General features: G+C 43.6%; 1 protein-coding gene across 29 annotated transcripts in view; it reads right to left on the bottom strand.

Annotated features, from left to right (window-relative positions):
- KCNMA1 (potassium calcium-activated channel subfamily M alpha 1) overlaps positions 1-14,313 on the bottom strand; it is a 915,613-nt gene that overhangs the window by 273,512 nt on the left and 627,788 nt on the right. For all 29 annotated transcript variants that reach the window (XM_023737654.1, XM_023737655.1, XM_004383187.1 and 26 more), the window contains 4 exons: positions 13,998-14,103; positions 11,743-11,825; positions 7,825-7,894; positions 1,020-1,175 (listed from right to left, as the gene is read on the bottom strand). In XM_023737654.1, the coding sequence (XP_023593422.1) occupies positions 1,020-1,175; positions 7,825-7,894; positions 11,743-11,825; positions 13,998-14,103 (415 nt within the window). The remainder of the gene's footprint in view (positions 1-1,019; positions 1,176-7,824; positions 7,895-11,742; positions 11,826-13,997; positions 14,104-14,313) is intronic.

Here is a 14,313-nt window from a genome sequence, read left to right as displayed (position 1 = left end):
CAACTCATAGCGACCCTATAGGACAGAGTAGAACTGCCCCATAGGGTTTCCAAGGAGCAGCTGGTGGATTCAAACTGCTGACCTTTTGGTTAGCAGTGGCTGAATGCTAAACCACTGCACCACCAGGGCTAATTGCCACCAAATCAGAAAGGCCCAAACTAGTCAGTTTCACCGCACTGTTTTGCCACGTTGACTGCCTAGACTAAGAATAATCCAAGGATAAAGACTGGTGTTATTGTTACCCTGTTCTCCAGAAGCTCTCTTTGCAGGGGTGTGGACCCCCAATCAATGCCTGGAAACACACGCCTGGTCTGGCCGGTGAGGACAGAGGGGGCCCTCCTCTCCTTTCCAGACTTGGTCCAGCGGGCAGTGGCCACTTTTGGGGATTTGTAGTGGCTGCTCTGTCAGCCATGAGGGGAACACGGCGGACAGGGAGATGAACATATCCAGACCGCCTGTCTCCTGGTGTCAAAGGCACTGCTGCCGAGGAGTCAGTTCATCATTTCACTCTCCACTCAAATAACCATGGCATGTCAGCCCTGCTGGCCTCCTTGATTGTGCAGAAATAAATAAATGAATTATGTTGTTGGGGTTTGGGCTGCAGCACAAACACATGGTCTGCATTTATGCTCACAGTAAGAGGTCCACCAGCCACTTGATGTAAAAGAGCAAAATGATAATTCTTTTCTTGAGGCGCTCCAGCGCCATATGGAATATATATAAATCATATTTTTGTTTTAACAGCGGAGGCTTTGTTGATAGATAAACATGTGGTTTATCTAAAAAAAGAGAGGGTTGCGCTTTGAACAATCATTTAATGGCCGTGGATGTGCCAAATAAAAATAAAAACATAATTTTGAAAGAAGCTGGCCGTGTGCCCAAATCTGTAACAAGGAATTTCTCCTTAACCACTGTGGTTAAAGCACGTCGATCTGTTTTGAGTTTAAGCTGTGCTCTCTACTCAACCCCACGACAAATTGAATCCCGGGCTAATGTGCTCTAATAAGACAAGACGTTACCTTTATGAATGACCTCATGGAGAAGAGGTTGGCGAGCATCGTGGAGAGGCCTTGAGCCAGGCAGCTCTGGGCTATGAAACCCAGCTTCAGCTCTGCAAGGCAGATTGCATCATCTCCCTCTTTCCAATTCCAGCTCGGGATGTTTAGCAGATGGGCCTGTGGACACAAAAACACGTATGAGACCCTGCGTTTGTTAAGTGTTCAATTGTTTAAAATCTCCTCTGGGAAATTCAGCACTGCCCAATGGCTCGGGGTCACTCCAACTCGTCCTTTCTTTGCCTGGTCTGGTGTTTGATTCAGCTCTTCTATTCCTCAGTCTTCAGTCCCTCTGGAATCCTGCTTCTGCACCTATCAAGTCCAAGTCCTTCCCTCAGGTTTGTCATTTAGCCAAATAGGGCCCAGAGGGAATTTCCTCTTGTGACAGATAGATCAGCCCATGTTACTAGGATGTTCATAAATTTACTCCCCAAATAGACTGTAAGACTGTCAGATGCCTATGTATTTGGTGTATCTTCTTTACCCGCCTTTCCAATACCCTAGATCAGTGGCTCTCAAGCTTGAGTGGGCATCGGAATCACCTAGAGGGCTCATAAAGCCACAGATTGCTGGTCCCACCCCAGGGCTGAGGTGAGGCTGGAGAGTCTGCACTGCTCACAAGGTCTAGGTGATGCTGATACTGCTAATCTGGGGACCACACTCGGAAAACCACTGCCCTCAGATGATTATCAGGAAAAGCATAGATGTTTTACAATCTCTTGCAGATGGGCCAGTCCAATTCAGCTGTTAGGCCAAACCCTGAGACAAAGATACAGAAAGTCTGTTTCTCCAATTATTTTTAAGTGGCATGAAGCGGAAAATCAGAGATGATAGAATAAGAGAATCAAGATCCAAAAAGTTCTCCAGAGTTGGGAAAACAGGCAAAAAATCAACAAGAAAAGATTTTAAAGGTCTTATTGTCAAGTACAGCATTTAGGTTCAAAAAAATCAATTACGTAAATTCAAAATGAAAAGACCTAACTTGGCAGCAGACATAAGAGAAAACAAAGCAAAACCTAATAAAATGTTATTTAAAAAAAAAAAAAAAAAAAAAAAACAGCAATAGAAGAAAACCAAAGGAGGGGAAAAAGCAAAACCTAAGTGTGTGAGTAACTAAAAACCCCAAATAGAGGCCAACCATGTGACACATCGCAAAGAAAGACAATGTTTTCTTCTTAGAAATGGTCTCCGGATCAAGGAAATAAACTAGTCAGACTAGTTCCAGAGTACTTGATCCAGTTTTAACAGTCAGATTTAAAGAGGAAAAATGATAAGTTGAATAACTTTCAGAGAAAAATGACAAAGAGAGGTGAGGGTTCTGGAAAATATTTTTTGAGGACCAGCTGAGTGAGCTAGCAATGTTTGGACTGAAGAAGGGACGTTTTCATGGGCACATGATGGTTGTATCTGGATACCTCAGGTGCTGCCATGTAAAAGACAAATTAGACTTGTCCTGCCTTGTTCCAGAGGCCAGAATTCAGACTGACTGATGTATATTACAAGAAAGCAGTGTTTTGGCTTGCTATGTAAAGTAACTTTCTAAGAATGTAATTTGTCTAATAAATAGAGATGGCCGTCTCCAAAAATACAAGATCATTGTCCCTAAAACTCAGTAATTCCTCCAAGTCTGTAGAAAGGACTCTCGCTTTGCATGGGAGGTTGAATCAGACAGCTCGTCTAGTTCCCTGCTAATGCCAAGATTCTATTGCCCTGAAATGATTATTTCTATCCAAGTCTCAGGAGAGCACCAAAGGAGCTTTCTCCTCACTTTCAGGACAATATACAGCAGTTGTACTAGAAGGAGATGCAAAACTCCACTGTGGAAACAAAGACCAAGTCCAATGGCTTAATGCTCTGCTTTCAGAAATACCACTCTTGTGAAATTTCTTCTTGCAAAATCCACTTCTGTGAAAATCTAGTAAGTCCTAACCCAGCAGTGTTTACTCTTGGGAAAAGTAACCGTATCCTACCTAATGGTAGCACAGTTAAAACAGTCCCACGTGTGGGCCATAGCAGATGGTAATTTCTATCAAGCTGAGTATCAGAGAACCTTTCTATCACAGACTCAATTCCAACAATCCCTACCCTTATCCCATTTCTCTCCCTACTCTTCACTGGATTAAGAAAGCTATTTTTCCCTTTTACCTCCCTGGAAGTCTAGGGAATACCTCAGTTTAAGTGGAAAAATAGCCATTTGCATTGACATCTTCTGAGAAAAAAGACAAGAAATTAAATCTAAGTAATGAACAAGTAAATCATCTAGTCTGAAAGGAGATTTGAGTGGTTAAAACCCAAGACGGATACCGCATAACCTTCATGGCACCTTAAAACCAATCAACCAACAAACAAAACTTTTTCAATGAGGGTCTTGCATATCTCCACATGCCATCGGCGTATGAAGCCCAGGCTTTTAGGCATTGGGTCTCTCATGTCTCCATCTAGTTTGAGTTCTTTAGATACATCTTACATGTTATTACACATGTAATATCAAGTAAAGTTGGTTTCATTTCTCAGGCTTCCACAGCCTCCTTTTTGGCCGTTATATTTTCTCCACTCACAGGGGAGGGAGCGGGGGTGAATGTGCCAAAACCTTGGAGGAAAGTCTGTGTGCATGAAACAAAGAGAAGAGGTTGACCCAGGAACTCAAATTCTTTGTTTCTGGCAACTTTGTCCTTTGTCATTTGACAGAAATATGGGTCTGGTGGAAAATTAGACTCTAGAGGCAAATAATTTCTAATTTGAAGAATATAAATCATAGGTCTGGTAGGACCAGGGCCTCCCCACTTTTCACTACTGGACCTCTCCTCAACTCACTGAGAAGGAGCATGAAAACAGGCTGTCCTGGGAAACCAGGAGAGGATTCCAGTCCCAGCTCCGTCTTTCACTACACACACAGCTTTGGGGAAGCCTCCATGAGGATCAAAGGCCATGTAAGAGGAAACACTTTTATACTGCTATTCAAGTGTAAAGGTCCCTGGGTGGCGCAAATGGTTTGCACTCAACTACTAACCTAAAGGTTGGTGGTTTGAACCCACTCAGCAGCACTGCCAAAGAAAGGTCTGGTGATTTGCTTCCATGAAGGTTACAGCCAAGAAAACCCTATGAAGCAGTTCTACTCTGTCACACATAGGGCCGCTGTGAGTCAAAATTGACTCGATGGCAATGGGTTTGGTTGGGTTTTATCCAAGTGTAAGGGTTTAGAGTAAGAAAGCTCAAAGAACTTGCATCTCCATTGGAACACTGGGATTCTACTTCCAGGTCAGAGACATAAGCCTTTCTCCCACTCAAATGAGAAGATGCCCACACCATCTTTCTTCCACCTTCAGAGACAGTCAGGCTAAAAGTGATCTTCTTCATGAAGTCTGTTGTCGTTTCTGGGTGCCGTCAAGTCGATTCCAACTCATCGCGACCCCATGTGACAAAGGAGAACTGCCCCATAGGGTTTTCTTGGCTGTAATCTTTATGGAAGCAGATTGCCAGGTCTTCTCCTGCATTGCTGCTGGGTGGGTTTGAACCACCAACATGTCAGTTAGCAGCCAAGTGCCTAACCGTTGTACAACCAGGGCTTCTTTAATGAAGTTTACTGATATTAAAAAAAAAGAAAGAAAGAAAGAAAGATCCACTTTGGAAAGCACCAGTCCTTTGTAAGAGTTGCTCTGAAAAATCACAGTTTGGTTTAAAGTACTGTGGCTGTATTTACAGAGAAGGCGGCAGTTGGCATTTCTCTCTTAGTTTGCTGGCTGCCGAGTGACCGCGATTTGCACCCACCAGGGTTGCTCTGTCTGTGACAGAGCTTAGATTCCATGGTCTGAAGTCACACTGGGATGCTAAAATGCACAGATGGTCAGATGAGGACTAAATGAGATAATGGAGGTCAAAGCTCTTTAAACACCATAAAATATGACACAAATGTCTGCGATTATTATGATGACAAACTCAGAGCCAGTTTTACATGGAGGGAAAGTAGGCAGCTTCCCTATGTCCCTCTAGGCCCTAGAACATTCCATATTAGAACATAGGGGGTTGAAATACTTTTTATTTTAAGGCTGATATCTAATTATGGAACAAACTTTCTTGGAATATATTTGCAGTGACTTAACTTTACACACACATACCAGGCTCATTCCTGAAAGGATGTTTTAATTTAACGGGTGTTGGTCTCTGGGCATCTAGTCATGGGTAAAGAGAAAGTGCCAAGAGAGGAAGAAAAAATATTGAAAGGGAAAATGAAAAAAAAAAAATGTTGAAAAGGTAGGTGGGAGCATCTTAGAAAATAGTGCAAAACTGTGAAGCAGAATTCAGATTATCCGTTCGGATTTATACTAGGAAGGAGATGTCAAGCAATGAACAGTGTACTTTCTGTTCTTTCTCTAGAAGATGGTCTTTTCTTCCACCCAATGGAATAACAGAGAAAAATTCCCCTTGTTGATGTTGTTAGATGCCATGAAGTCAGCTCTGACTCATGGAAACCTTATGTATAACAGAACAAAACGCTGCCTGGTCCTGTGCCATCTTCATGATTGTTGGTATGCCTGCATCCATTGCTGTGGCTACTGTTCCAGCCCATCTCATTGATGGTTTCCCTCATTTTCACTGGCCCTTCACTTTACCAAACATGATGTCCTTTTCTAGTGATGGTCTTTCCTAATGATGTGTTCAGAGTAAGTGGTTTGAAGTCTTGCCATCCTCACTTCTAAGGAACATTCTGGTTGTATTTCTTCTAAGACTGATTCCTTCGTTCCATGGTATATGCAATATTCTTCACCAACATCACAGTTCAAATGCATCAATTCTTCTTCTGTCTTTGTTTTTTAATTGTTCAGCTTTTGCATGCATATGAGGCAACTGAAAAGACTATGGCTTGAGTCAGGTACCCCTTAGTCATCTTACTCCCTTATTAATCTTACAGGGGCAAGGTTTCCATAAGTGATTCTACCGAACCCTTAAACCTAGATAGACTGGGATGGTTCTGAACAAATGTGTTTTAAGCAAGTCATCATGGATAGGTGGATGTCTTCATTATTGTTTCTGAATAATGACAATGCAGTTTTGTGAAAGACATTCAAGTTGATATGACCATGGTAATATTAACCAAGTCCTGCCTGGATCCTAGGCTGGGTTGAGCTACTTGGAGTCTGACCAGAATCACAGAGCTAAAATCCTCCAAGTTTCTTGAAGATGCAGCATCAGCATTCATTGGAAGGAGCAAAAAAAGAACTGACATCCCTCTCTAAACATTACAACATTTATTTTCCTATTCACTCTAAAGTCAGCAAAAAATCTAAATAACAGCTTAAAACACTCCCACACCAAACGAAATTTCAAATTGCAAATGAAAGGAGAACTTGTTGCCTCAGAGCTGTCACCAGGCACAGCTTTGCTACTAAAATTCACTTCCACACACAGGGGCTGCCATCAAAAAAACCTTCTCTGGATTGAAGCTTGTGAGTTAACCAATATCCTCACTTTATCTCTTCAGCGTCCTTGGATTTCCCAGAGGTAAACAGGAGAATGTGACCTTGGGTGCCCACCACCAATCCCACTGGCTGGAGAGCACCTCGCTCTGCAAGGAAGCCACCTGCTGAGGTGGGGTAATGGTGGCAGTGGGCAGCCATTCCAAGTGGTGGGCCAGTTACCGACAGCAGGCTCCACTCAACAATGGCCTCTAGTGCGGCTCCACACAGCAAAATGGGCCTGCATTTGCCAGCAATTAAGAAATAATGGCACGAGGCTGGTGCATTTGGCAGAATGAGGAGGGGATGTCTTCTCTGGGTCACCTGACTGCCTGTTTTATGGGGAATATGGCCTGTAAGCTGGGGCACACTCTCCCTCACAACCCAGCAGGGAGTTATTTTGTTCATGCAGGACACCTGGCTCCAGGTACTGAGCCACCTCCAGTTTCTAAGCCTCATTAAGGAAATAACCGGCTTCATATGAGAAAGAAAAAAGTGCCACCTTCCCTCTCTCAAAGCTGTCTGCCTGGGAGTGTACTGACTGGCTGAGAGAAGGGGCATTGCCTTTGGATGAGGGATTGAACTCTAGTTTACTGAGAAGTCAATCACAAAGGTAACAACACAGACTCTGACATTGTCTATCTTCCCAATCCCCTAATTGTGAACTGTAACACTAGGAAAATCCCTCCACATTTAATCTCTGAATCAACAACTATTTTCCTAAATTCAACCATGCAAATCCTCACTTGAACTTGAGAACAACCGTGTTCCACGTTCTCCACCTAGTGCACATTACCTGCCTTCAAGTTCACCTGGTCTCAGACACAGAAGTTACCTCACTCACCTGGGACACTTTCTACAACTTAACTGTGAAATCCCTGCAGGCACAAAAGAGGGTTGCCTCTTCACTTATATCCATCATGGTATCAGCTAGAGTGAGACCCACATAGTAGGTATCTAATCAATGTTGATAGAAGAGATGACTGAGCACATAAAAGTCGATGTTGTCGGAATTTTAGTCTGGACGGGACCTAAGAATACATCAATGTTGCTGAACCTAGGGATCCAACAAGTGCTTCCTGAATGGAGGAATCAGGGGTTTCCTTCCAGTCACCAAGTCTGAGGGAACTTCCTACCCACTGTATCTCTGTATCCAGGCTTTTGAGTTGCAGTGGTATATGTGTGTGCATGTGTGCGTGTGTATGTGTGTACACATGTTTGTGCATGTGTGTACACATATACACTCTATGGTGAGGGAGAAGAGGCTGGACCCATGTTTGCATTGTTAGGCCTGGGACAGGCTCTCACTGTCTTACCTTGTTGTGATACTGAAGCATCTGAGTGATGATTCTGATCTTCGGATGGTAGTTCTTTATGGAGATCACTCTGGAAAAAGAAAGAACCAAAGCTGAGGCAGGCCTGCCTTACCCATGGGTTGTCTGATGGGAAGATAAATTTGTTGACCTCCAAGCGGGGGAAAGGTGGGGCCAGCAGTCAGGGCCATCCAGAGAAGCTGTAGGCATGAGGCCAAGGTGAACTGTGTTTCCACCTCCCCACTCCAAACTTAATGAAAAAGAAATCTCACGACAGCCACAGACTCTGTCCTGGGCCTAAAAGAAAGGAGAGTCTTCATAATGCTTTGGTGATACACGTGTACATGGGTGTGTGTGTGTGTACCTGGGGGAGGGAGCGGTTCTGAAGCAGAGGTCCCAGGCTTATTGCTTACACAGGCATCTAAAACCAGCTGAAATCCTGGGGCTTCCGAGGTTTCCAATCTCTCATACCCTAGAGATGAGCCTAGAAATAACCTGCTCTGGAGTCAAAGTCTCCAAGTTAACCACTTGAGACAGTAATGACAAATCAAACAAGCAGCATGACAAATTATCCTCACTGTCACACACACTTGCCTACTCTCACAACATGCTCTTCAGATGAGACCAACGATTCAGCCTTCAACATCTCAGAACGTCTGACTGATGACTGTACTGGTCAGAGAGCTTGAGCTCTGGTGGAAACCGCCCCCCCCACAACCGGCCCTAAATCTATACTCAGAATGAACCACCGTCTGCCCCCACCCTCACTTCTACTCCCCAGTGCATTGCTGTGGGAAGGGGCAGGGAACAGACAGAATGGCCACACCTGGATCCTAGTCCCAGGTATTCTACTAATGAACTGGGTGACCTCCAGGAAATGCCTGGGCTGTCTGTGCCTGTTTCCTCATCTGAACGTCGGGGACAGCAGTACCTGCTTTATTACTTCACAGGCTTGGTATGAGCAGCAAATGGGAGACCAGATGTGAAAATGCTTTGAAATCATTAAAACCTCTCTCCACATGTAAGTGATGGTTTTTCTCATTACTGACTCTGTCAGAGGTGACATTGTGCATTTCTTTCTGTGACAGGAAAGGCTAAAGAATGGAATTCCACAGAAAGGCCCACCCTGTAAGCTAATCCGAAATGCAAGTGCATTTATTACAACTGCCCCCACAAACTCCCCACCCAGGCGTGCTCTACTCCTCATCCTCATCCCTCTTGGTGCGAAGATGAAGGCAGGGAGGCCAGGGAGCAGCTCTGTCAGAAAAGCTGTAACTTGTGAATCTGGAAACGGATGGCTCTGAAGCCTCTGCCTGCAGACACTCACTCTAGGCTCTTGCACTTGAAGGATTTCATTTTATTTTCGAAAAAGTGTTGTGTTGGCCTGTGCCTATAACTCCAGGACTGTGGGATCCTATCACCCTCAGAACTCGGTAAACAACATCAGCCAGTTCTCTGCATTCCCTCATTTCAAATGGATCCTTGACATTTTCATTTGAAAAGGAGCAGATTGGTCTCATTAAACTAGGGAGAAAGGAGGATTATACAAATAAGGGGAAGGTGAAGCCTATCTCTAGCCCGGAGTTTCTCATTTCTTTTGTTCCCTGGGCCTTCGTTCTGGTTCTGGTTAATGAATGGCTTAATTACACGTCGGATACTACCTTTGTTCAGTAATTTTTATGCCTTGGCATCACGCCAATCATCCTGGTATCTACATGTCTTCACATTAACATTTTGCAGTCAAGGTTTAAATAAAATATTGTGGTTAAAAGAAATGTTCATTTCAAAAGTATCCCTCATTTCTATTATTCACTTTGGGAAAAAGCAGTGCCAGCCCCAAACTTCTTTGTGGGGCCAAAACCTTAAGATTCATCTTCTTTTGGTTTTTTATTTGAAAATCTGAAGATAAAGAAGCCTGGTTTCTTAAATTGACCTCTGAGCCCTTATTGCTATAAATTGGCCCTAAGAAGCCTGATTTTGTAAAGGCTGCATTCTTATCACTTCATCTGGCTCTGAGGGCAGAAAAACTTTCAGGGCTGAAGGATGGAAATCCTAGTTCAAGGAAAGGGCAGATGACACACCCCAAATTTAGGCAGTTGTAGTCACTTTCCAGCTGTGAATACTCAGGGTATGGGTAGCTGCAAAGGGCCAGGTGTGAAGCCAGACCCCGTTCTAACAGCTCTCTGCAGGCTGGCAAGCCCAGTACTAAAGGGAGCTCATGCATCAACTTCCTTAAAATGACTGCACTAAGCATATTGCCAAAGAAAAGGGAGTGGAAAGAGAACATTGTGCCAGATGTTGCCTGCCAGACCCAAGGACCAGATGCTGTTGAGAGCATGTGCTCATCGGAAATATACTGGAGGAATTCCTCTACCTCTCTGATGGGAAAGAAAGCTCTTGTCACTTGGGGCCACTGATTAAAAGCAAAGACAAAGAAGATGCCAGAATTGTAATGATTCAAAGGCAACTTCCCAACCCTCAACCTCAGGTAAACTCCCAGGACACGGTAACCAAGCGGCGGGGATTGGGAATCTCTGTCTAGACCAAAAGAATGGCTGTTCACAATTAGGCAAAGGTCCTGGGAATATAGTGGGAGTGAAATATTTTCTTGTAGTTCATCTCCTCTCTAGAATTTTCTCTTTATTAGGCCCTTCCAGTTCTCTTAACTACACTGCAACCATGCTAGAGAAGAAAAGAATTCCAGAGGGACTTTAACTGGGGCAAAATATCTTAACTTTTTGATCATTTCATAGCCAAAGGCTATCTGAAATCTGGGTCTATGGACAGAAAAAGAACTGAACGATTTTCTTCCGAAATGAGAAAAGAATAAGATGTTAAGAGTTGGAGTAGAGATTGCATTGGTTAAGAGCTTGGCTGCTAACCCAAAGCTCTGCAGTTCGAATCCACCAGCCGCTCCTTGGAAACCCTATGGGGCAGTTCTATCCTGCCCTATAGGGTCGCTATGAGTCGAAATCGACTCGACAGCAATGGGTTTGGTTTGGTTTTTAACCCATTTACAGTAAAGGCACAGGGCAGTGTTTTCCAAAGTGTGTTCCCGCAGAAGATGTTCTGTGAAAAAAAAAGGGTGGGGGAGGGTTTGTAGTCCAGATAGGTTTGAGAAATTCTCTGTAGAACATTATATTTGAGATTCATAATAGCACTGAGAAAAAAAAAAAATAGCAAAGTACTGAGAAGGCTTTCAGTTAAGAAAACCATTTAATTTTGGGAAACTGGTTGAAACAAGCTTATTGGTAAAAAAAAAACTCCTTTTTTGGGGGGTGGACGTTACTAATCAACAGGCTGTAGGCACACTTGGGAAAGCCTTAACACAGGTTTCTCCACCTAGCCATTATTAACATTTGGGACCACATATTTCTCTGTTGTGGGGGGCTATTCTGTGCATTATAGGTTGTGGGGGGCCATCCTGTGCATTGTAGCATGATTAGCAGCATCTCTGGCCTCTTCTCACTGGATGCTAGTAGCATCCCCCCAGTTGTGACAACCAAAAATGTCCCCAGACACTGCCAAATGTCCCAGGGAGGCAACATCGCCCCCAGATGCAATCTCTCAGGTCCACTCCCTCTTAGGAAAGATGGTAACTTAATTCAGATCTGGACCCATCTAAATCCGTCTTTCCTTTTCTCCTTCTGTCTCAAGGTATCTCAAACCCCATCCTAGTTGTGAGGCCAGATTTCTCAGCTGTTAAAGGTGAGCTTCCTGCTGACGGCACCCTATGTCAATGCCCTTCTTACCCATCACTGCTCCGTCTGCCCTGGGCTTACATGGGTGGCAAGTTGTGGGGTGGCTTATGGGGGAAAAAAGGTGCAGTAGAGATGGTCCCCTGCAGAGGACCCAGACAAAGGGCACTGAGTGGACAGCAGAGTGCCAAGCCTGAGGCCCTCTCGGCCTCCCCGAGGTTACCTCATGATGTTGGAGGCATCTTCGGCATCCGGGTCAGCGCAGTACTTATTGGCAAGGATCAGGCACGCATCTGCTGACTCTATCTGAGACACCAAAGGAAAATCACAAAACACAAACATAAATAGCGGCGCGTGGTTGCAGTCTCTCTCTGTTGACAGCTCTTGGGGAACCTGGTGCTTTGCAATAGAAAGAAAAATAATAATAATAATCCTGAGAGATTATAGTTTCTGCCAAAAGTAGAGGCTGAAGATTCTTGTTATGGTATAAACATTTCATCTTCTTGCTGCCAAAGGATACAACATGTACCTTGGTAATTATACTTCTCATTTGGCATAGTCGCTTGCTAGATTTCTAGGTTTCTTTAAGCAACAATTAATTAAGTGTTTCTGTTTGGAATTCCCCTCCTCATTTCCCAAAGGTCTGCACCATCATCCTAATTGTCCCAGTTGGGAAATGGAGGTAGGCAGGCTAAAGCCCTTCTGTCAGGTTAACAAGTTAACAGAGATGTTGGGGATTCAGAAATTTAGACTTCAAAGTTTTCCATCTAACCTTTTTTCACATCTTCACTCTCTGTGGAATAAGAGGAGATCAGATAGCAGCATCTTATTGTTTAGTTTTCAATTATTATTCAGATATTAAAAAGATAACAAATCCATGTGTATGAAATGATATGTTACAGATGATCACAAAACACAACCTACTGGCTTACTCTAAACATGGGCCAAACCAAAAAAACCCAAACCAGTTGCTATCAAGTCGATTCTGACTCATAGCGACCCCATGTCACAGAGTAGAGCTGCTCCATAGAGCTTTCTTGACTGTAATCTTTATGGAAGCAGTTCACCAGGCCTTTCTTCCACAGAGCAGCTGGGTAGGTTCCAACTGCCAGCTGTGAGGCTAGCAGACAACCCCAAAGCCCTTGTGTCACCCAGGCTCCCTTAAACAAGAGCCAAAAGATTCTTAAAGAGAATCATAAACTTGATAACGCTAATAATTGCTTGCATTTACATTAGGTCCATGAACAATAACTTGTGTTCTACTAAGATTTCACATTAGCTCTAACTTGGATAATGTTTGGATGATATTAAGATTACTGGGACTATGTAAGCAGAATTCTCATGCTGGCTCTGGTCAGTAATCTGTTCTACTTGGTATTCTGTGCTTAACAGACCATTCTTGCATTTGGCGGGAGGGCACAGTTTCTCTGTAGTGTATCAAAAATTGTTTCTAGTTTTCCTTAATAATCCAAAGAATTTACCCAAACGCTCTGGCTTATTCATATTTGCCAATTATATTATTTACTGAACTAGGTGACGATCCGCATTTAAACTCCAGTGGATTCACAATATTAACATACACCCACTGGCATGAAAATACTGAGCGTGCTTCCAAAATCCATATAAAATGAGTAAATTAGCACATGTCATTTTGTGGTATCCCTTTCCCTTTTAAGCCTCAAGTGTGCTTTATGAGAAATTCTAACAGCAAGTTCTGTAAAGGCAGATTTGCCCATTACCAAATACTATCAGATACCTACATGTTAAATTTTTGCACGTTGAGTCTTTGGTGGGAAAAAAGGAAGCTCAAAAATTCTTATGGCTTATTAAAAATTTATTTTATGCTCTATCCTTAATATTCCTTACAGGTATAAATAATAAATGTCCAAACTTTGTTGAGCCCAACTTAATATTCAAGATGGGACTTACTTGATTATGTTGTATTTGAGACTATTGAGCGCATAGGACTGGCCCACTTCCTTTAAGAGTGGCAGACACTGAGGGAACCAGCGAAAAAAGCTCATGCTATGACTAGTCCAGGGAGTCTCTGGGTGGTAAAAACAATTAATGTGCTTGGCGGCTAACTGAAAGGTTGGAGGTTCGAGTCCATCCAAAGGTTTCTCAGGAGAAAGGCCTGGTGATCTGCTTCCGAAAAATGAGTCATTGAAAACCCTACAGAGCACTTTTCCACTCTTACACACATTGGGTTGCCGTGAATTGGAGTTGACTCAACAGCAACTGGTTAGCTGGTTATGACTAGTTAAATGTGGAATGCTTAGAGGAGGCCTAGCATGGGCCAGCAGAACAAAGTCCTGGGACCAGTGGATGGGTGATGTCAAGATTGGTAGTATCTGATGTATCTCGTTAGAGATGTAGGTGTGCCTTTTGGCCATCCTAGGAGGCATGTCCCCTCACCACCGAGTGAGACACCCCTGCCCCAAGATGGAGTAAAAGCAGAAGTCACCCGCTCTTCCTTACCTTGACTCTCGCAAGATCATGTGGATTGAGTACTGAACCCTGATAAAATTCCACCTGAGTGAAATGTCGTTTGAACAGAGCTTCAAGCTCCAGGTTAGGGGAAATGCTGTGCAGGGAGAGAAGAAAGAGCCGTTAATATAACACTGTTGGGTCTTCGGCCTCCACGGCTTCCCTTCTCTAATCTCGCCCTCCAAGCAGCCCCCTTTCTTGCCATAAATACAAGGTTCACACTCAAGAGACATAAAATCCAGACCAAATGAACACCAAAACCAGCAACCAGGTAAAAGAGTTCAAGACCTTTACAAATTCTACAGCC

This window comes from Trichechus manatus, unplaced genomic scaffold, assembly GCF_000243295.1.
Source record: "Trichechus manatus latirostris isolate Lorelei unplaced genomic scaffold, TriManLat1.0 scaffold00106, whole genome shotgun sequence".
NCBI classification, from domain to species: Eukaryota; Metazoa; Chordata; class Mammalia; order Sirenia; family Trichechidae; genus Trichechus; species Trichechus manatus.
Note: the sequence above shows the minus strand (reverse complement) of the source record. Positions and strands in the feature narration are given on the sequence as shown.